This window comes from Conger conger, chromosome 1 (genome assembly GCF_963514075.1).
Source record: "Conger conger chromosome 1, fConCon1.1, whole genome shotgun sequence".
Classification (NCBI taxonomy): domain Eukaryota; kingdom Metazoa; phylum Chordata; class Actinopteri; order Anguilliformes; family Congridae; genus Conger; species Conger conger.
The window spans coordinates 65,990,525-66,014,785 of record NC_083760.1 but is presented as its reverse complement, the minus strand read 5'-3'; the positions used below and the strand labels follow the sequence as shown (position 1 = coordinate 66,014,785).

General features: G+C 39.4%; 1 protein-coding gene across 1 annotated transcript; it reads left to right on the top strand.

The window, feature by feature from the left end:
• Positions 1-678: 678 nt before the first annotated feature.
• LOC133105589 (syndecan-2-like) lies at positions 679-21,658 on the top strand. The gene is made up of 5 exons (XM_061215788.1): positions 679-1,153; positions 15,072-15,189; positions 15,848-15,993; positions 16,973-17,117; positions 17,244-21,658. Exons 1-5 carry the CDS (start codon positions 1,094-1,096, stop codon positions 17,405-17,407), a joined length of 633 nt encoding a protein of 210 aa, XP_061071772.1. The 5' UTR covers positions 679-1,093; the 3' UTR covers positions 17,408-21,658.
• The last annotated feature ends 2,603 nt before the right edge of the window (positions 21,659-24,261 follow it).

Genomic DNA, 24,261 nt, shown 5'->3' with positions numbered 1-24,261 from the left:
CCTAAAGGACTGTTAGTGACTTCTCATTTCATATGCCCCACTGAAATTAAAGGGTGTGCAATGTGTTTTGCACCCCGCTCCCTCATAATAAGTTTCTCTGGAAGACTCAATCCCTCCCTGGGGTGCTGAGCAGGTTAAGCTCCCCACACACTGTCCCAGATTACCCAATTTGGGTCATCGCCTTTGCTGCTACTTCCTCCTCGTACTCACCTAATCCACTCTCATGCTCTCTCTAATTTCATTCAAAATGCAATATATTGCGCATTTGATTTGTAAAAACATGCATATTATTACAAACAAACCATCTGTATCATGATAAAATAAATATAACAAGAATAGTACATAACACACAATGTGCATAAGGTATTGGTTGAAGTCTCGACTATGAAGCCATTGAATCACAATTCTGAATTTTTACCAATTTTTTTTTACTGAATTTTTACCTATCTATATGAGATGACAACTGATTCCACGTTTCATAAATCGCACACTGAGATTTAAAGGTAGGCTATGGTAGCCTATTGCTCATGTATATTCTCGGCCTGCTGAATTATGCAGTGCGTATTTGAAGCTATGGTACACGCAACAGGGAGAGGTGACTTTGGTTCCGAGCGAGGATGAAGCCTCCCAATGGCCAAAGTATCTGTCAATCATTAGCCTACGCTCCTGGCTCATCAGCCTGTTGCTACTTTCCTCATACACTTTCAGTCAGAGTCGAATTTGTTACCGTGTGATGCAAGGAACGTGAAATGGCCTCGTCCAATGTGTTGCTATAGCGTAGGGTACTTCATAAGTAGGAGAAAGGCAAATGAAAAGAGCCCTGGCTGAGCTCAACTTTAGGGTTGCGTACATATTGACGAGCATCAGGCAAAGGAGTACGGAGAGGGGAACTAAAAGGAGGAACGAAGGAATAATACAAAAGCAATACGTATCCGGTGCAATTCCACAAAGAAAGAAGAGACGAGAAGAGGGGAACAGGGAATAAGTAGTAACGTTAGCAAGTAATAGCGTCAGCGAGAAAGAAAGGAGACAGATTTTCTGTGCGAGAAATTTGCTTTTGTGTTTCTGCCATCACGCATTTGTTAAAAGAACAATGAGGAACATTTGGATTATCTGGATTTGCGTAATGGTGGCCTTTCTTACGGAGGAAAGGGTAAGTTTTGAAAACGAATAATTAATTTTACTTGGCAAATTTAGTAGGGAACGGATTTGATACTTCGGTGTACGCTACACCAGCTACAGGTAGCCTGTTCTAACTGTATTGACGTTCCTAATTTGGGTAAACATTCCACCTTTCCACAGTTTAAAAAAACCCTCATTTGACAAGAACGAATTAAACCTCGTGTAGGCTGTAGATTAAAGATTGATGTTATGATGTAGGTAGACCTCAACACAATTGCTTTCAGGAACTGGGTTTACATGAATTATTTCAGTTTGAATTTAAGTGGACTAATATAAATTAGAATAAGACTGTGAACTTCCGCACTGAAAGAATACGACGTTTACAAATAATGGGAAAAGTAATAAAATTATACACATGGGCTACAGTGTTAAAACAATACCCGAGACACAGTTATCCTGCTTCGCACGATTGATGAGGGGAGGTATGGACATTTTGGTCTCCCTTAAAGTTTTCTTATAAGCTATTTGTAATCGCTTATGAAATATAACATTAGGATATTCGTTGGGGTTCAGATAACCGCCTGCCGATAAGAGTAGCGACCACGGTTTTTAAAAATAATATTTTTACGTTTTACACCGTCGGGATCGTTTGGTCTTCCTTGACTGAAAATGTGCGAAATATTAGCTATAGTCAAAACTATAAAAAACGAGAACTATTCAAAAATATTATCATCATAAAAACCTTAAATCTTCTGCACTTTAGTCATCGGATAACTCAGGACAAGTTAATGCTCGAAAATGATTGAAATATTTGTCAATAATTTAGCCAAGGGAAAACAATTCGCAGTGTATGTCACACACACTAAACAAATTACAACATGAATGTTTGTAAAGCTACAGGCAAAAACCATGCCATTATTTGTAACCATTTGAGGTGCATTTTATGGTCCATTCATGTTGTAAATATTGAATTATCACACAGGAGTTTTTTCTAAGAGAAACTAAGCTTTTGTACATATGTTGCTTGCTGTTTTGTCTTCTGTGTGTCTGAATAGAGTAAAATGTGCTGATAGATGTAGGCAATGTGTTACATTGTATCTGCTGCCTTTCAGCTTAAACAGCTGTGCTCCTAGTGAATCCTTGAGGCTCTGTGAGCTGTTGATATTTTGTGTTTCACTGTTACTGCTACCCAGAAAAGGTACATTTTCAGATCCCACTTCAGTCCACAGTTTATGAACAGTGGTTTTTTATGTTGTGATTTCTGAATTGAGCAGTTTCACCAAATGCTTGCAGGATGGATAGACTATCTGTCTAGAAATGGGAGTCTAAAATGTTTTCATTTTATCCGTGTATTTGACTCTGTATTGTATCCTTATTCTTATGTTTCATCTTTTTCAAATATCACCTATCAACATCTTGATATACCACTGTGAAGCAACGCTTGATTCTCTGAATGAAAGGTGCTCTATGAATAATCAGACACCTTTTAATTTGTGGTAAAATAATTCTGAACAAGAAAGCTGGAGCACTGAGGGCATGCAGAAGGAATATTGACTAGCTAACAGAACACTGGGACCTGGATCGAAATTGACACCAAAGTCAACTGAATCAGTGGTAGGATCAGAGGGATTCACTCAAACTGCTTTCATTGATGGGAACATCATTCTGGCCACCTCCAGAGTGAGATCTGAAGCTGCTAGTCAGGTGAATCAGAAAGTTTGCAGTTTGGTAAGGAAGTTATCTGGTCAGCTACTGATATCTGGCGACTTGATTTGTCATCAAGCCTTACACCAGATTTCTGAAGTCAAAAACCATGGTAGCTGGATTCTTGTCTCATTTAGCTAGATTCTTGTCTCATTTTTGCTTGATCATTTTTTACACCTGATAGCAAAGACATAACATATCATTGTTTTGAAATTTCTGGTGATATTATTCCACTGCTTGCTTAGCACAAGATTTGTCCCCTAACTTGGCTTGTTATTCCATTTGAGCAATGATGTCTTCCTCTCTGCTCATCAATATTTTACTTGGTCATGTTATGCTCACGCATTATTCACAGTCGAGGCAACCCCAACGTGTGCTTCTTATCTTCAGTGTGTGTCCATATCCTCTTATTGCTAATGGGTCTGATTTTCCATCATTCTTTCCATGCTACCCCTGGCCATTTTGAAGTCAAATCTGTGTTGAATTGCATAGACCTTTCTAGCCTGATACAGTGGCCTCAGAGAATACCAGATAATCAAATGATCAGTCAATCTGCACAGCATAGATTTGGAACAATGAGCACAGTGCTTCTATTGGTATCATATTGATGCGGTTGATGTTAATTCTTCATTGTAGCATTAAAAATTATTGCATTAGGCTATTTCTTGTCTGCTCCTCTTGGGGAAACCCTGTCCGAAACATCATTTCGTGAAACATTTTCTGACCCACTAGGACTTGACTGTTAGCACATAAACTCCCAAAGCACAACATAGGTTAATCAAAGCTGTTTGTCTCATGTACTTATTGATTTTCATACAAAATAGAAAATGCATGATGGCTGTTTTAAGTGATGAACCAGGGTTCTACACAAAATGTGTTTTTGAGATGTCACAGGACACGTTTTGTATTAAATCAAATGTATATTTATAGAGCAAACCAAAATAGGTAATGTGTACTTGACATAAAGTGATGTCTGAACTTGTTTTGAGTGAAGTAAGAATCTTTGTGTGGTCTTGTGGCCTGGCTATCCTGTACATCTGTAAGCCAATGTCTTTCTGACTTTTCTGATGCGGTTTGGTTAATGTGGCTAATATGAGTGATTCGCCTTTCAGTGTAGCTGCTCTCTCATAAAATGCCTTTGTGTTGTGTTTCCCTAAAACATTGTCCAAATAGCAGAAAACTCAATGTTTTTATGAGGCATTGTTATTCATGAGGTCAGTATCAGAAAATGAGGCCTAGACTAGTGAAAAGGTGTAAGCTTATAATGTTTGGCTGTACAATAACAATTATAAGTTCAATTCCACATGAAATACCACACAGTACTGTCCATATTATGACCTGTAGCTGCGTAGCTTGCCCTGTTTAGTGCTCTAAAACACTATTTTATTTAGCTAATTCAATGTGACCAAATCATGTACAAATAATACATTGACAAAATCCACAATGTTCAAAACATAAGACCCCTGAGTTCACTGGCAGTCACTAGTTATGTTTACTGTATGAATCAGGTGATGGGGTCATCAGCTGATGCCTCTTGCAAATCTAAGCTATTTTTGAAAAGGCAATATTTGGTTATTTTATTTATTTATTCAAATTTTTTTTCATTTAAACATTTGGTTATCCTGAAGTTAATAAATGTTAATTAAGTTAATAGAATTATAATCTGTTCCAACAGTTATAATCAATGCAGTTGAATTAGCGCCTTAAGATCAACGTATCACAATCCATGAATTTCTTTTTACACTGCTACTGTGTATCCCATGGCTTTACAGCAGCACCCAACCTCATGTACATCATCAACAGTACAGTTTGGCGAAAAATGAACGAGACTATTCACTCAGAGTGAATAGTTTTTTGTAGTTTATTTAGCACTTTCTACTGCATGCATTTTTGTTCTTTAATTATTTTGCAGTCAGTAAGGCGTGTGGTGTGTTCCACTAAGGTTGTCTGCACCTGTCATGTTCCTATTTGCTCAATCATCAGACTTGATCTGCTTTTTTGTGCATTTCCACTTAGCTACAACGGGAATACACTCAGCATCTCAGGCCAAACAACAGGATTTCTCAAATTGAGCTTTGAGTCTGGTATGAAGCACTGCAGACATGAACAGGTGAACTTTGAACTTTGAACTGCAGAAAACAACAACAACCATCGGAATAAAAACATATATTTGATATATATAATTTAGTTGCAGTTTTTTTCAGAGTGTCAGCCAATATGCGTGGATGTTTTTAGCTGCGTTCAGAAAGGGCTGGGATTGCTGTTCTGTTTTAAAGCTTGTTGTGACCTCCTGTGGTCTTTCATTAGTGCTGTGGTTTGGTGGAGGTGTGAGCAGAAATGAAGTGTTCACCTCCTGTCTGATTGGAGTCAAGCATATTTAAGGTATGTATAGCCTTGACCTTAGAGGAATTGTATAACACAAACAGCAGAAATTGTGCCAAAGAGAATCAAGGTCCCTCTCTAGGCTGCTTCATCTCTGCCGTGTGTAGAATTTCAGAAAGAAATTGGTTTTGGCTATTCCCTTGGTTTACACGGTTCTGTTATCTTTGCTGTACAGAACTGATCGAATATGGAAAAATGTTTCATACTGTTGTTTTTCTAGGGTAAGCTAAAGAAAGTAGGATGTGCACACAAAAAGAGACTACTGAACATGTACACTAAATTGTTCTGACTAGTGTGAAGCTGCGTTTAATTGGCCTAAGGATGACACGTGTTCTTCACAAAAGGTCTCACAGAAAATATTTAGTTTAATGTTAGTAATGTCTTCCCATTGCGATCTGCTACCCCCTGGCAGATAGGATCCAGTACAGCTTCTGTGTTCTCTAAATGGAATTCTGATTCTAGATCAGCTCTTGGGTGCACGTGCATCTCATTCTGTGTAATGTTATTTTCAGTGTTGTTTCTTCACCACCACACCCCTGTTATATTTTCTTTTGACCATTAAATCAGAACAATAAATCAGATGTGTGAACAATCACACTCAGTGAGAACTTCATTAGGTATTTCTTAGACAAATTTTTTCTGCTGCTGTAGACTATCCACTTAGAGGTTTGATGTGTTGTGTAATCAGAGATGCTCTTCTGTATACACTGTTGTAATGTGTGGTTATTTGCATTATTCCTGTCAGCTTTGACCAGTCTGGCCATTCTCCTCAGACCTCTCATTAACAAGGCATTTCTGTCCACAGGACTGCTGCTCACTGGATGTTCTTTTGCACCACTCTCTGCAAACTCGAGAGACTGTTGTGTGTGAAAATCCAAGGAGAACAACAGTTTCTGAGATACTCAAACCAGCCTGTCTGGCACCAACAATCATTCACTTGTGTGCTATTTGATGTGTGTCTATTTACCATGGAAAGGGTTAAATCTGAAGCAAAAGCCTCTGTCCCATCTCTGGGAATCCCGATTAATTTCAGCATGCTATGTAGAAACATTATTGCACAAAGAAACAATGCTAAAAATGGAATGTGCTGCGTTTTAAATAGTCTTTGCACGGTCACCCAGAGAAGTTGACACATCTGCACAACATGTGTGCTTTTAAAGAACATCACAGCTGCAAGAACATATCTGTGAGGATGTTTGAAAGCACAGCCTATCTCTGAGACATGGTGTGTGCATGCATGTTTGTTTGAAAGCACGCTGAATGCTTTTCCTAGTTTGGAGTAATTTGTCCCAAGTCATCCTTGGATTGGACCATTTTCGCTTACCATTGGTGTTGGATGAAACTGCTTAAATTAAAACTAACTGAATTTGTGGGTGGATGGTATTTTGCTATTTAATGCAGGTGATGTAAAATATAATTCATGAAGCCTTGTGGGATATCTTGGGTCAGAGGTGAGTTGCACAGTACAGTTGGGTCGCTGCCTATGCCAGAATTATGGAAGCAAAGACGGGAGGGTAACGCTGAAGCTTGTACTATGTGTGTGACTGGGGTGGGGGAATGGGCCCTGCTGTCTATAGCCCCACCCTCTTGCCCGCTCCATTGCAAAATGTAATTTTTGTTCCTAGAGACCTGGGGGAGGGGGGCTTCTGAAAAGGAATACCCTGTGATAGGGTTACGCCGTCTGCTTTGCACATTTACTGTTCTGTAACCTGGGTTCAATTTCCATGCAGAGGAATTTACACTCTGCCTCCAAGTCTATGCCTTTTTGGTCTGCCGTTCAGTGTGCTCATGGATTATCATAGGCACAGTATGGGCAGACTGGCCATTGTGTGCTCTTACTGCAGATCTGCTGTGAGTTGCCTTGAGACTACAGACACGGGGCCAGTGTTGCTTTGCAGGAAGCTTCTTGCGTCTATATTCAATCACTATGTGCTTTCCGCTACATTCTCAGTCCCGGAAATGCCAATCAGTGTTTGGATAGCATGGTCAGCACCACATCAATGCATTATTTTTTTTTAAAAATCTAAAAACAGCTGTGGGTTGGCCTGGCGCCTGAAAACACCTGAAGAAGTTCCAAACTTGCTAGTTCATGATTTAGATTATGTATGGCAGACTATGAATGCTCACGTGTCCTGCAGATACCTCCTTTAAGACCCTTTAATTTGTTTAAATGTAGGCCTAGATTCTACCAACAACATCTTGGCATTGTTATAGTCCTAGTAGGATATCTGAAATTACGAAAGTAGTAATGATTGTGTTGTATGTGTTTATTCTCGTGAAGTAATTTTTCTGTTGTAAATTGTAAGTAATTGTATCAGATAATGTAAGCAAACAAAATTTGTATTAGTTAACTAGTTTCTCCCATAAAAAATCTGAATGCATGATGACATAAAGAAGTGGGCCGTCAGTGAATGTTAAAATACTGTACTTTGGTTTGAAACTCATCTTTCTAACCATCACATCTTTCCCTCCCCTTCTTTGGCTACTTCTCAACCAGCTGCATGGTCTACATCCAGCTGGTGGGCGTACAAGTAGTGCTGATGTGGAACTCTTTGAGGCTACACGAGCAGACACAACCTATTTTTAATTGAGAGGAGAAAAACCAACATGCCGTCACGAAGAAAAACTTTAAACAAGTGACTGGATGTGCTGGTCTGTGTGTTTGCTTTACCTTTCCACTGGACAGAGAGAAATGAGTCTCGCTTTTTCAGAACTCCCTTTCCCATTTCATATTCTTTTCTTTGTTCATAGAATATGATATTATGGGATGGCATTGTATTTCATTGTTGCTCAACTGTGAGCTGCAGGAAAAGGTTTAATTGAAAGAGTAAAAAAAACTGGTTTTTATTTTACGCAGAACCAGCTGAATAAAATCAGATATGTGATCATTTCCTGTTGAAGGTGACTCAACCCTCAGTCCAGGAAGAAATATATCCCCCAAAGCACGTGAATTGGCCACGTCTGCGTTCTGATACATCTGGCTTTTTAACCTCGAAGATAAAGTCTTTGTACGGAACATGTTTGTATACGAACATTCTCCCCCAGCTGTGATCTATGCATCGGATATCATACTTGACGAGTTTGGGCTTTCTATCACATAACTGGTCTGACTGGTACAAGTGTAAGAGAACACTATAGTTCTTTTTTATTTGCTGTATGCTTCTTCAGGTGGACCCACATACATGACCACACCCTTTCGTCCGGCTTGACGGCTCTGAGTTCCACCAGAGACGGCTCCAGTCCATGTTTGCCTCATATTTAATATAATAAGCATTAAGGTCAGCAGTGTGGCACAGATGGGAGGTGAATGGGCTCATAAGAAGATTTTCTTAAATTTGAATATGAATTGGCAGTTCTTTCTGGTAATATTGAATTATCTTCAGGTCAACCAGGATAAAGGCATCTGCTTAACTAGTCAACAAGGACTGTGTGGACAAAACAGCCCAGACTGGACAAAAGCACTCAGTTTCATGCCGCTTTCACTGTTTATACTACAGATCGTTTTCTCTGGTGATAGTTTGCTTAAAAACCAGGCCCCTTTCTCTTTCTTGCCTGTGACCATATGGAGCAAATAACTCATGAGGTCAGATTGTTTAGTTTTCAGAGACCTGGCTTGTAAAGCATTCACCATTTTTATAAAACCACAAAATTCCTAAAGAATTTGAGCAGAAATAATTGCGCGGCGTAGAGTGTGGGGTTTGGCTCCCAGGCCCGCTTCCAGGTCGTTATTCGCTGCAGATCATCAGTGTTGAGCTTGTAGATTGGAACAGACGTGGAGCTGAGTTCGTAGGGAGTATGGAAAAGAGGCCATTTTTGGATTCTGGCAGCCCTTTAGCGTTTCCCTCCCCCTGAGCTCAAATGTCTCTTGAAGATGGTCCATTGCGTGTCCTGGCTGCCATAGAATCCACAATGTTTTAAGACAAAGCAAACCGATAAGCTCAATTGAGAAAGAGCTGGCCAAAAAACCAGCTGCTCTTTCTTAAAATGCTGCACATTTGCAATGGGTGTTTGCCATCTACCCTCCACACCCAACTGCATAACCAATCCCCCTGGTGACCTGCTTTTCAGGATTTATGCAACAGTTAGGTAAAGACACTATTAAAGGCAGTGGCTTGGCAGGGCACCTTTGTCTTCAGAAGTTGGTGATTTTTCTGCCCCTTACATTACCAGAAGACGCAACAACATTATCCTCCCAATGAAATGTTCTGGTATATTCTTAAAGTTAATGTTAAAGTTAGATCGGCAGCATAGTGGTGTGTGGTTGCTGTATATTTCTGGGAAGTTGATCTATGTAGAGGACATGGTAATGTGTGGGTTGGTTAAATTTCCCTTCAGCAAAATCTGAATTCCCCCTCATTGAGTTTTTATTTTAGGACTGCGTTTGAGTCACCGTCTAACTAAAGTCAGGAAGATGCAGTATGATTTTAAAGTATTATTCATTTTTCACTGACCATTTTCTTGTGAGATCATAGCAAAACATTTCTGTCATAAGTGATGATCCAGGTGTCATTATCCATGCAGTGTGACAACGTCAGCAATGTCTGATTCATTTGTCTCTACATCCTTGCCACCAGACTCCGATGCCCCGGTGGAAAGTCAGATTTTCTGAGGTTTCTGTCACTTTCGTCTAATTCTAGTATGCCTGCCACTGACAGTGTTTGGATGACAGTCAGGTTGTGCCAAGGTTAGAGTAATACCTTGGGGAAGACTGGCTGTTCTTATGAGAGGAGCCAGAGATGTAGTACAGGATACAGGTGCATGAGAAAATGTGGTGAAAGTGGCAGTATAAATGTGTTACCTAGACCTGTTCTCATAATATCAGTAATATCACAAGTCCTCTTTCATATATTTGACTATATGAACTATATGACTACTTAACTACATGGAAGATGAAACCACAATACAGTTAATTGAAAAACCCCTTTATGGAAGATGGTTTGCTCAGGCTGCTGGGGCCAGGATAACTTCGTTCCAAGCATTCGTAGCAGAAGCTCCAGAGCGCCTTGCTGTGCCATGACTACAGCCTCAAGTCCAGACTCGCAGACATCTGCAGCCACAGCACGATTAACACAAAGATAGGGTTTATTTTGGTCTGTTATCGGAGCGGAGTTGGTGACGTGAAGTGTCGCTATCTGACTGGAAGAGTTTTGGCTTGGTCTGTACTCCAGAACCACAGCTCATTCTGATGTGGCTGTGTGAATTTTCTTTAATCTGACAGACCAGACTTGTCTGGAATTTTGTTATCCAATCATTTTAAGTGTGTGTGCCTTCTCCTCGATGTATAAAAAAAGAAAAACAAACAGACAAGATGTGCCATCCCATCCAACGCAGGATTTGCCACCTTTTAGAATGAAACGCTTGTTAAAAGCTGTAATTGTTATGGAGTCTGCCTGTGGGCAGTAATTACTCAGTAAATGTGTCCTTTGAAATATACCAGACCTTGCAGTCTCAATTTCTACCTCTGGAAATGACTCAAGTCATTGCAGTTACATATGAAGCAGAACAATCCCATTATCTTTCACTCTACCCTCCTTTACTGCACTCTCCCACTACCACTCCTCCTTTCCAGCGGAAGTATGTTGAGCAAAGGAGTGGAGTAAACGAGTGGAGCAAAGGAACAAACTGGGGGAGTGAATAAAATCTGGACAAGCTTTTCGGCTTTGCCGTCATTAAAGTCAACGTTTTGTGTTGAAGAAATAGCCCTATCATAATCATTATTTTTTTGCCGAGCCGCAACATCCTCATAGCCAATTACTGATCTTACATGTGGTCAGCCATTTGAAGCTACATAATCACTTTTTTCAAGCGCAAGTTGCATAGTAGGATATAGTAGCCTGTGCCTGTAAAAACATTAACTTGGCATTGTGGTTTGCCTCGAGACACAAACTAATTAGGCCTAACCAGCAAAATTGGATAAAAGTAAAAATCAAAACAAGCATAACTATATTTACTGTTTTCCCAGAATCACAATGTGTCCAATCAGAACACCTTGTACTGTAGCTTATGTTTGTCAGTTGCATGTGGTTAATTCAGAAACATTTCTGTTGATTCATGAAATGTAGCCTAGCCTTCATATACGAGTTATCGTTATGTTCAGTGTTCACATTGAAAAACAATTATTTAATAACTCTGTAACAAATTCATTTGTAATAAATGTCATTTGGAAATGGTTGGTTGAATAAATTAATCCGTGCATGCTTACATAGGCTACTGCGTATACCGAAGACCACATTTATTTTTAAGATATGAGCCACAAAAACAAACTGACATTTCGCAATCCGCATAGGATGATATGATTCGTAATAACGACACACAAATTTGGCAAAATATTGGGGGAACTTCCCTGCCACCTTCGCTTTCTGGATCTGGTGGCTTTTGTGGGTTGGGTTTTCATAGTATGTGGCCATGAGCATGATGAAGTCACCCAGGAATGTGAAAAGACTTCCAATGAAACATACATCATTGTATAATACACCAGGGGAGTGGAGGAGGGCGGAGTTTAAACTGTTTGTTCGTAGTTTGTTCGTATACTTAGAAAATAGGACAGTGGAGGGAGGGAGTCCACAAAGATCGGTTTTCAGGGCTCCGATGAGAGGAGGGTGGTAATGGTGTATAGGAGTATGCACTTAAGGAGTGAAGGAGTATACACTTTCTGGCTAATGGGACGCACCCAATGTGTCTTGGTCAGGGATCTGTGACCTGCTTCAGGTCATAATTCTTTTCATGTTTGAAATGTTAAAAAGAGTAGTTTACAGACTGAGTATCAGTCTTGGTGTAATTTCTCTGGTAAAAAAAATAAAAAAATAAAATCTGTCATACTGTCAGTGACTGTAGTGCAGTGTAAGAAAGGGATAGAGAATTTCTCATAATGGAATCAGAGTGTACCTCAAGTTCTGGCCTGAGGCCCTTTTTTCTCCTCCTCGCTCATGTCATCTCCATTTATTGTGAAATTGCTGCTCTCTCTATCTCTTTCTCCCCTGTGTCCTCTCTGTGGCACCTTTCTTGTTTTCTGGCTCACTTTTTTCTTTCTCCCACTGTCAAATTCAAAATTTTAAATGCATGGCAACAGAACTGTAAGCGCACATAGTATATTGCAGGGCATCAAGATGACTAAAACCTCACATGTGCAGTTACATATTTTGTTCAACTTTGAATTAAGACTTTTCCCCCACATGATTCTCACCACAGCACTGGTTTGACCTGTGACCTCTGACCCTTCAACTCCTTTCCTTTAGTCCCCCCCCCCCCCCCAGAGAGTGCACAAGCAGGAATTTAAACCACATGACCAGCTCTCAAGGAGAGAAAAATGGGGAGGGGGGGATTAAAAGAAAACACAGACAAGTCACTGTTCTGAATGTAAATGTTTTAAAACTGTCTGAAATACTTGGCTCGGATTGAATGAAAATTTTGAACTGTCAGCTTAGTACACAGCAGCCAGTGACAAGCTAATTGCAGTGCCCTTATTGTTTGGAACCACAAGACTTTTGGCCACTGACCTCTATACAGTTATAATGATCTTTGATTTTTTTAAAGCTACCCAGCAGACTTAGGTCAAATACATAAATGTTTTTGATTCAAATACTTTTCTACACTTTACTGGGTTTGGCTGCTGTATTGGAAACTATGAATTACTTTCAAAAAGTGCAAACCCTGCCTTCTGGTCCTCTTGGTTGGCTCAGCACCATCAGGCAAGAGCAATCAAAATGATTTGAATCCAACATAATTATGTATTTGACCAAGGCCCCTTTTGTTTTCAGTGTTGGTTTTTACATTACAGTTCTATATATTCTGGTTAAATGTTTTCAAACTAGGCAATGGTTTTCAATTTCAAATTATTCCTTTTTCAGTCAATGCTTTTAAATATATTTACTTATTTTTGTGTCAATGCTACATAACCATTGCTACATTGACTAAATATTCTTTCACATCACTGTTATAAAGTGATTTTAGTGTTGCTGCTAGGTTTGATTTTCCTGGTCCATTATAGCAGTATATATTGCTACAGATTTATTAATGACATGCCCTTCAGCTAACTAGAATAGGTTTTGTGAGTATTCAGTGCCAATAGAACATCTATAGGAGACCTCTGTTATGCTGCTTTTCAGTCCCTCCTAATGGAGCAGGCTGTTAATAGCAAGAACATATTTTTTTGGTTCTGAATAACGGCTCGCTTTCGGAGGACAGTGCACAAGGTTGAAAATCATTTCAAGTTTTTTCAGAGCAGGGGAGGATTCATACTCCCTTTGGTCTCATGTCATCCCCTCTCTTTCCGTAACACCTGTGATTGTGAAGGAATTCTGGGAATGGCAGGCATGCGTCCAGCCTGAATGACCTGTATTCATCCTCAGTCTCCTGATCTCCCGCTGTGCTTGGTGCCCAAGACAGGATCTATAGAATTCTGCATGTGCCCTGTGCATGTCTCTGTGGCCCTGTGTGTGTCCATCAAGTTGTGGGTATAGGGGGTATATCATCAAGGGAAATTATCACACTTGTAAAAACTCAGGCCTGTGACTATTTCAGACCCTCATTCCACTCTGAATGGAAAGTTAAAGATGTTTTTAATTTTTATTTTCAAATCTTTTAACTTTTAACTTATTTTAAGAACTGAATAACTGGAACAAAATGTGAGAAATTAACAGTGCTGTCTCTGTGGCCAAAGTTTTGAAACAAAACATGTTTTTTTCCTTCCAATAGCCTATAAGCTAGACAACATCTGGAAGGAATGTTTTTGAAATCTTGACAGTGGTATTACAAAGCATGAGAAATTCAAGCTGATCAGCTGCCAACTCAGTTGAGGGAATAGTTTTTGCTTTTTCAAAAGTTGAACATTCCAGAATAGAGACAAGAAATTTTAAATACAGACCAGTCCACGAACTGTGTTCTGAAGTCTCTTCAGGGTTATGAAACAAACATATGTTTGAATTTATCTCTGAAGGTAAATGAGCTTATATTAGAAATGGATCCTTTATTGACATTTATTAACTGATTATCTTTTTTACCTTTATAGATGTTTTGTAAAGGAAAATTAGTGTTAAAATTGTATATGGAATTGTTCTGATATTACATATTATTGTGATTCATTTTAGAACAAATTGGCTACAATCTCATCATTGTCTGAGTGAGTACTAATGTCTCTGTGAGGTTGTCCATATGTTGTGCTTTCAGCTTCCTCTCAGGAAGTTGTTCTGGAAAGAGGAAGTTATAAATGGACAATGTGTCTTATTGGCGGTTGTCTTGAAAATGGATTTCCTGGCATTCATTGTTTTCATGTGTGCGTGTCCTCTACAGTGCAGAACAGTGCAGTATATTATATAGCGAAGGAGACGATGAATTAGCTAAAGTGCTGAAACAGAAGTATCCTCATGAGATGTGAGGGAAGTAGCCTTAATGCTTGCACTCTTGTCTTTTTTTTAATAATGAAATTTGAAAGAAAAATTCTATAAAGGTTTTTATATGCAGCTAAAGCTGCAGTGGCCTTGCCCCCACATTGATTCGCATTCAATCACGGGATATGGAACGGATTCATAAAACTAGGCAGTATTTAAACCAAAAAAAATGTTCAGCTTGAAAACTTCAAAAGGACATTCCCAGCATTAAGACGAACATGGTGCTGGTGTAGGAACAGGAGCAGGAACAGGAATCAGAGCTCCTACAACGTGGCCGGAGGTCCAGTGGGTCCACAGAAAGCCACTGAGCAAGAAGGAGCAGAATGTTTTTTTTCCCCCATATTTTTTCTGCTGTGCCACTGGAAACATCAGACCCTGAAGAGCACATGTTATAACACCACAGTGTTCTCTTTAGAACAGAATGTGCTGCAGAAGCAGTAAGGTCCATTAACACGTGTTCCCCTATCCCTTTGGTAGATACGCGTGACTGCTGAGTCCCTGACGTTGGGAGACGACCTGTACCTAGACGACCAAGCTTCTGGAGACTATCCTGTCGATGATGACGATGATGATTTTGCTTCAGGTTCTGGTTCAGGTAAGTTAAACTCAATTCAAGTTTAAGTTAAACTCACTTTATTGACATTTATTGAGTTAAAACTATTTGTACTGTGTATTCATGTATAAATGAATGGCAGTTAATTTGGCTGTAAAGACATTATGGCTCACCCAATTTTACATTAAATCATACATCAGCTCAGCATTTTTATTTGTGGTCTGTACAAGCAGTGGTCTGTTGATTTAGTGAATTTACTGGACTTGCAGTCAGTGAGTTTCCAGTAAAAAAGGCTGATTATTCTGGCACTGTACCCAATGGTTTTGCTGGTTCACTAACATCTAAGTCATGCTGCTGCCCCAAAAATTCCATTTTTGATCTAAATCCTACTCTTGTGTCATTGTGTCTAAAGGTTGCTCTATAGTCATGCAATGGATTTGGGTTACGCTCTGGGTGACTGGAGTCCTTTTATACTTTTTATAAAAAGACAACAACTATAGTTTACGTTGGGCTACAATAAAACGTCCATGAATGTTCTGCGATTTCAGCTACACACTGGACTGGACTATAAACTGGCCTTAACACCAGGAGTATAATGATGGAGGTCTGGATTGCTGAAGCCACTGTTATTACCTGTGTTGACATAAATTGTTTTTATTGACCTTCGGTTGCTGCTGGTTGCTCTGTTTTCTCTGTGTAGGAGTAGGCCCAGAGGAGACCGTCAATGTGAAGAGCGTGTACATCGTCCCAAAAGCAGAGCCCACCCAGGAACCCTCCAAAGACCTCTCATCCAGGACAGAGACGATATCACTGAGATACACACCTAGAATACCAGCGAGGACAGAGGTGAACCTATAATTGCTCTGTTGATTAATTCCAAGCACCTACTGTGCATGGATGTGTATGCGGATAATAAAAGCCTTGAACAGTTAAGAATCGTAAGACAAAGTAATTTAAGTGCAGAAGAGATTATTATTTTATTTTTTTCTGTTTTTGAGATGAACTTGCTGTCATCACATTTTATGTTCCGGTGTGGTCCTTCTTGGTCAGTTTATCTGATTAATCAACAAAGGGTTCAAGTTTTTATCTAAGTGGTCACTTCTGGCACTTGTAACTGTAATTCCCCTTTTCATTGCACTTGTGTCTGGTTTTGCACTTTATTGTACCTCGCTCTGGGTAAGATCGTCTGGCAAATGCCTATAATGTAGCATAAGTATGATAAGTTAGTATGCAGGTAGGAGCCTCAGTACAGTGAGAGAGTGCCTCAACAGAATATTTTGACTGTATATCCTATAGAATAAATGCAACAGTGCAAGTATTTGATATACGGCTAATGTGACAATGAGACAAACGCAAAAGAATGAACTTCATGAACACGTTAAATTATTAAAATGTGATCAGTCACAGTCCCTTTCAGCATATTCAACAGTACATTTTTTGATGTAAGAAATTGATGAATTATGCAATTGTGCATTTGAAACATGTTTTCATATGAGAATGGCTCATGGATGGTCTATCAGTCAGGAATTTAAGGAATCATGAAAATTCTCCTTGTTAATATTGTTTCTTCACATAAATACACAAAATAGGAAGTCAATCCCTGCTGAAAGTGTACCAACCTGATGGCCCTTGGTTGTAGAAGTTTCCGATTTGTCCAGCCTGTCCACTTTTCTTTGTATTCTGTTTGGTCTTTTGAACTGTGCATGCGTGTAGCTAGTGATTTTCTATGTACAGGTATATGTGTATATGTTTTCTTTTCCTGGACCATAGACCCCTGTACCCCCTGTATTTTGACCGTCTCCGTGACCCTCCTCTGCCTCCCCAGACCCCACTCCTGCTTACTGAGGAGCCCAGCAGTACAGAGGTGGAGGTCACCAGGACCACCAGTTCCCCCCAGGTGGTAGTGGATGAGGACAAGCCCTTCAGGGTGCACTCTGAAAACATCCTTCAGAGAACGGAAGTGCTGGCAGGTGTGTGCAAGTGTCTGGGGGAATGTCGTTTTTACTGGGGTTTGTAAAACTGCAATGAGAGCCCCATTTTTGGCAAAATTCCTTTTAGAACATGCCTGGACCTAATTATGTTTTTTTTTTATGCAGCGGTTATTGCAGGAGGGGTGATCGGCTTCCTCTTCGCCATCTTCCTCATCCTCCTGTTGGTGTATCGCATGAGGAAGAAGGATGAAGGCAGTTATGACCTTGGAGAGCGCAAACCCATCAGCTCGGCATACCAGAAGGCCCCTACCAAGGAGTTTTACGCATAAGGAAGACCGCTACCAGACTTTAAAGGAATGATGGCAGCAAGATTACTACCCCTTTCACACCACATTTTCAAATAAAATACCAGCATTTTTCAACCATCGAGTTTGGTGTAGATGGGGGGCCAATAACCAATGCCATTTTGGTGCCCTTTTGCTCTCAGAAAGTTAATGTATTTGTAATAGTAACAATAGCTGCTTTCTGCCACCATTGATGCCATGTGACAAGAGCAGCTAAAATGCTTCCATTTGCATGCATAGAACCCTGCGTAGAATTGCCATGTTACACTGACCACTCGGATGAGCTGGTCACAAAGCTTCAACAACTGCCCACACTTCAGTGACCTTTGGTAATGCCAGCCAAGAAGCGTTGGTAACCCAGTGGACTTCATAAAAGTCTACTTCAAGGAAAGAAATTCACCATAATTGAAAATGAATTCCTAGGTTTTGTTGTTGGGGCTTCATTTGTGTATTCAGGATGCTAATACATTTAAACTTCCCTAGCCAGGAAACAGTATTTACACAGGACAACTGGCACACATTGTGTCAGATAAATGTTACATGACAGATTTAATTATTGAAATATGAGAACTGGAGCTCCTGCTACAGGTAGTGTATCCCACATATTCCTCCTCTGTGTGGGAGGACTGGATTGAATGCATTGGGTGAATAGCACATTAAGTAGTTTTAAATGACATTTTTACCCTATTTTAATTTTTTTTCCTCAGTTTGAGATTCTGACCCATTCCAGCACCGCAACATCCGCTGTCAATTTGGGAGGGTGCACACTAGCAAGTACGTTCAGTGAAACTTGCAGCCAACCATCCACAACTAGAACAGCTGGTGCAGACACACTCCAGTCCACCGTTGGTGTTGAGCCACTGTGGTGGAAGATCCCTGCAGAATAGAACCGTTCGTCCCTAGGTGAAATCAAGACCAACTGTGTGTCATTCCGTATCCTCTCAGCCATGGATGGTACTGGCCTGGTTGCGATTCACTCAATCACTGAATTATGAACAAGTGCCTCTGTTACATATGGCGCTCACAAGTCCCTCCTATCCTCTTTTCAACAAAAAAAGCAACATTTTGCTTTGTGAAGTAGAGACCTCATAAAAAATAAATATACATGGTACAGTAACAGCCAATAACTTTAAATTCTTTGAAATTTTAATTAAAAGTAAGGAATTACATTGTTCATCAACTTTAATAGTTACTTTGAACTGAATTATAATTGGTATGGTGCACACTAAAGAAAATAAATTACAATGTAATTCCACTGATGTGCCAGCATCTTTTGTTGTTTGTTGCTGCAGACAGAAATTTAGGTCCAATGAAGAATAATAGTAACTACCTTAAGTCTAATGCACATGAAGATTTGTAATTGCAATTTTTTAAAGAAAAAGTCAACAAAGATCCCCAAGAACAAAATGACATGTTAGCCATTTCTAATTATCATCCACTTCTGCCAGTATCACAGCGTTTGTTTCTGGTGAACATGAAGGAGTACCAATCAACAATTAGCTGGAATTGTTTCATTTGTTAGTGGTATGATGGGAATGTCAGTGGACTGTGCCAGTGTTACTCATGCTAGAGTGGCTATTGACTGTTTTGCCTGAAATCACCAAAACCCAAAATACCACATGTTGACTAGAATACTTATAAAAATGGGTTTTAAAGAAATGACAGGACACTGACCACTAGGCATGAAGGAAATGGCAAATACCAGGTCTTAATCTAATAAAATAACATTGACTGCTGGACTTTAAATAATTAAGCAAAAAAATGGACAACTGGACTTTTAATGAAATGACACAAAAGGGTATTTTGCCATTCTGGTCATTAATGAGGAACTATTGCAGGAATGCAGTGTTACTATGTACGCCAATGTAATAAAGATGCCTTCCCATATAAAAAGCCAAACAAATGCTTTTATTATGACAAGCCCCTGCATATTTTAGCATGCCAATTGTTGTTTTAACTGGAAGAAATATTAAGAAAAAATTTAAACAATAGAATGATTTGTTGCATGGGGAAATCACATCTTTAAAAGGCTGTTGTTTGTCATGGAATAAATGTTAAAAGTGATGGCATACCCAAACTTGATTAAAATATTGGTTATTGCTTTTTAATACTATATGCTATGCATTCAAAGTACAGTTTTTAGTAAATGAGCTGCCTACTTGAACCTACATCCACCGAAGGCTAGTATTGATGTGTGATCACAGGGTTGATTTGAGGCTAGGTACCTGCTGGTAGCATATATAGGTTCAATTTGGAAGTTGAACCTATATAATATTAGAGGAAAATATAATAACAGAAAGCATATAGAAGTTCTAATCTTCCAGTTTAGATCATATTACCACAACTACTTCTTGCAATCCTTTTAAAATCATGTGCTTCCAACTGCAAAAATGGTGTCGTGTAAAACGTTAATACAGTGGGTTCATCATAAACTATATGGTTGACTGGGAGGTCATTTTCATGTGAAATTTTGAACATTTCGCCTTCAGATACCGAGACTCCAATTACTCTCAGACATAAGTGCTTACAATGCTAGCCATTGGCAGATGTATAGCAGGTTCATGTAGACAAAAGATACACAAAAAAATATTGGTTTGCATATTGCATCGTATTAAAAGGCTAAAGAGGATATTTACATAGATTTTGGTTTAAATTTAACAAGAGGTTGATGTTTGTAATAATTGGCCTGTAATCCATTTCCTAAATGCTTGACATGGCATGCCCAGCATTATGTTTTCAAGATATCTTAATTGATCTGTTTTCAGGTGTCAAATACTTTGTAGTTCACATAAAGCTTTTATCTTCATATTAAATAAACAAATAGTCAATATAACATTTGTTTTTCTCCTCAGGTTACCACATGTCCTTTATCTTTTGCTTGAATGTATACGCTTACAGTGGAAGTTTCATTATATTTTGTTTATGTGGTTGTTTATCCATGACTCTACCTTAAAATAGCTTCAAAATATATAATTTATATCCACAGATGATTGGTCTTGAATATCCAATAGAACCTGGGTTCAGAATGAGAGGTCTGGCCAGGTCACTTTACATACAGTATGGTACTCATCCTTACATATCTACTTCATTTGGGTTCAGTTCTCGAGTTTTGAATGTTGGACTGAAGAAGTTCCTTTCAATTAGGATAGCATTCTCTGCTTCTCTGCTGTGGGAGAGTTTATTTTACTGGGCAGTTGAAGGCAAAGTTTTTTTACATGAGTTGGATTTTTTTATAAAGAAATTTCCAAAATGGAATCCTCTGTCTTTAATAAGTTTGGGAGAATGCAGAATAGCATGTCCTCAGAAGTAGCTGAGGCAGACCGGAGTCACCTGATCAGCCAGAGGGGTTGCTATTGCATAATGAAGCAGGGAAAGCTCTGGGACCGGAGCTCCTCCCTCCCTGGGTGTTGCTATGCTAAATCAGTTGGTACGATTTTGTGTTTCCTGACTCAGTCATCACAGCACTGAATTTGAGTCCCCACTGCAGGGCACATCACTGTGCTGGAGATGAGCTCTTTAATTGCACCTGGGGACCTGATTTATTTTCAAACAATTGCTGTCTAGACAAAATATGAATTGCTGAAACTTAGCTGTTCTCTAGCTTTTATGTCAACAGGGTCCTATCAAAGCATTCCTATTTAAAGAACCTCACTGATAGCAGTGGACACAAATGGATTGGGGTGGTCAGAATTGAGTCTCTTCCAGTTATGATGTAGTACTGTAAATCCATGTTTCTACTCATTTTTAAAGTCTTACTTCAACCAAATTGAATTTTGAAGTTTAAAATGGTAAACCTTTTAAATGCTCAGCAAAATCCTTCCCTCCCCCATTCTTGACCTCTCGGTTCTTTCTCCTGAGCTGACTGGCTTAAAGATGGATTCATGGCAGGTCATATGTCCACTATTTCTGTGTTATCTCTGTTCATTTTTAACCTTTTTTATTTGAGACCTTACCATTTTTGTGTCCAACAAACTGAACTGTACCTGACAAATCTATGTATATATCTATTGGAATATATATATTCGCAACTGTTTTAAGCCTTTGAAGTGCCTACCATTCTGACATGCTTGTTCCTATCTGGGCTGGGAAATGTCTGTACAATAACCGTGATTTAATAGCTGGTATTTTAAAAACACAGGTGACTGATAATAACTTTCTAAGTCTTAAAGAAAGCAGACAGTATTGTATCTATGTTCAGATATGCACTACTGAATAAAAATTGTGGCCTAATTCTGACTTGATGTTTTGTTGTAGACTGCTTATTTGTTCTTTAAGCTTCCCTCCCCGATGTCTCTATACATTTGTTTGGAGAAGGCTTTGTGTCTCATAAGCTCTCGAACACAATGGTGTGCATGCATACATTAGCAGTTGCTGTTATTTTTGAGTGCTTCCAATCAACCTGTTCCATGATAGGATTGTGACAAACCAGTTGAGACATGACTCATTAGCATTTAATGTTTTATTTACAAGTTCAAATATTTTTAATATGTTTTTTTCTTCATATTTAGCTATTCAGAAAAAATGATTGGGGGAGGGGGGCTTCACTCTCCTAGGCAGAACTAATTAATGAAGGCAACCAGCCTTCACCGCTTCACTGACGAAAGAAGCATAAGCTTCAAGGCAAAAGGATTCCAAGGTCAATGCTACAGACCTTGTACAAGCACAGACTTCACATGACATTCATTTAGCCGACACTTTTATCCAAAGCGACATACAAATAAGACAAATAAGACTTCAGCTGAAGTCTTATTTGCAGGCCATGCAAGCAAACTTGTGTTGATACAGTCATGTAGTACAACATCAGTACCCTGATGAACCACTGTTATTAGTAGTAGTGATATTTCTGCATGGCAAATAATTTACTAGTAGATGTAGTAGTGTAATAGAAAAATAACATAACCCTACTGTCATGACATGCACGCTGCTTGTTCTGAGTAATTGACTCATTCATTGAAAGGGGCGTGTTCAAAATAATAGCAGTGCATCGTTTATTTAGAGAATTAATTCTGTGAAAAAACAGGTGTCATTAATTGTCCTTTATTAAGGAAGGAGGGAAGCAAATGTTTCACACATTGTTATCAATTCAGAAGGAAATATATTTTATAAGGCGGCACAGATGGTGCAGTGGGTAGCACTGCCGCCTCACAGCAAGGAGGTCCTGGGTTTGAATCCCCGTTGTCCGGGGCCTCTCTGTGCGGAGTTTGCATGTTCTCCCTGTGTCTGCGTGGGTTTCCTCTGGGTACTCCGGTTTCCTCCCACAGTCCAAAGACATGCAGGTTAGCCTGATTGGAGAGTCTAAATTGCCCATAGGTATGAGTGTGTGAGTGAATGGTGTGTGTGCTCTGTGATGGACTGGCGACCTGTCCAGGGTGTATTCCTGCCTTTCGCCCAATGTATGCTGGGATAGGCTCCAGCCCCCCTGCGACCCTGTTCAGGATAAGCGGGTTAAGATAATGGATGGATGGATATATTTAAATAAGTAAAATTGGCTGTCCCAAACATTGTTCTGAGGTAAGATTGATTGGAGAGGGGAAAACGTATAAAGAAGTGCAGAAAATTAAAGGATGCTCAGCTAAAATGATCTCAAATGCTTTAAAATGGCAACAAAAACCCGAAACACATAGAAGAAAATGAGCAACTACTGTTGAAACGGATCGAAGAATAGTCAGAATGACAAAGATTCTGCCATTCATCAGCTCCAGAAAGATCAAAGATGATCTACAATTACCTGTAAGTGCTGTTACAGTCAGAAGACGTTTGATCGAAGCAAAGCTATCACCAAGAAGCCCCCGTAAGCACCATTGCTGAAAAAATGGCATGTGCAGAATTGGTTAAAATTTGCCAAGGAACACATCAATTTGCCCAAAGCGAAATAGCGTAACATTCTGTGGACTAGTGGTCGTCAACAGTACGTCAGACGACCCCTGGGTACTGAATTCGAGCCACAGTAGGCTGTGAAGACAGTGAAGCATGGTGCCGCAAAACTCATGGTATGGGGATGTTTTTCATACTGTTGGGTTTGTATACCAGGGATCATGGATCAGTACATCAAAATACTTGAAGAGATTATATTGCCATATGCCGAAGAGGAAATGCCCTGGTTTTTCAACGAGACAACGACCCCAAACACACAAGTAAGTGAGGAACATCTTGGTTCCAGACAAAAAGGACAAAAAGATAAGGGAAAAACTTGTGGGGTGACATAAAAAATGCAGTTTCTGAGGCAAAACCCAAAGATTCACAGGAACTGTGGAATGTAGTTTGTTCATCCTGGGCTGAAATACCTGTTTCTAGGTGCCAGAAGTTGGTAGACTCGATGCAACACAGATGCGCAGCAGTTATCAATATATTAGTTCAGTAATTTAAAGTGAAGTTAAATCTTGACTAAATGTCGACACTGTCATTTTTTTGGAACAGATTAATATTCCTTTTCTTTGCTTCCTATAAAAGAATAACGCAGACTTCATAAAATGTACTAATGCTTTGGTTTGGAATTGAATGTGTAATGTTTCCACTACATTTGAAATCTGGAACTAAAAGCTATTCAAAAATAGTAGTAGTTTATTCACTTTTTTTAACGCACTGCTATTTATTTGAACACAACTGTAGGTATAAGCTGCAACGAGGAGTATGTTAGGATAGCTTGGTGTTCTCTTCATACACAACCTGAATTGGCCGTTATTGGCTCTGATGGGTCCAGAAAAGCTACACATCTCTCCATAGCCATGGCAGTAATTTAAATGGGTGTGCAGTTTCATTGGTCTGTAAAATTTTGTCAGTTTGACCTTTGTTTGGCTAAATATTTGTCCTGGTTGCAAAAGAGAGCACAGACCCATGTT

What these genes read in the sequence shown, in the direction of transcription:
- LOC133105589 (XM_061215788.1), top strand. Translation starts at nt 1,094, where the DNA reads ATGAGGAACATTTGGATTATCTGGATTTGCGTAATGGTGGCCTTTCTT. An exon ending in TGCTTCAGGTTCTGGTTCAG is followed by an intron (nt 15,190 to 15,847) that starts GTAAGTTAAACT and finishes TTCTCTGTGTAG; the next exon opens with GAGTAGGCCCAGAGGAGACC. An exon ending in GAGAACGGAAGTGCTGGCAG is followed by an intron (nt 17,118 to 17,243) that starts GTGTGTGCAAGT and finishes TTTTTTATGCAG; the next exon opens with CGGTTATTGCAGGAGGGGTG.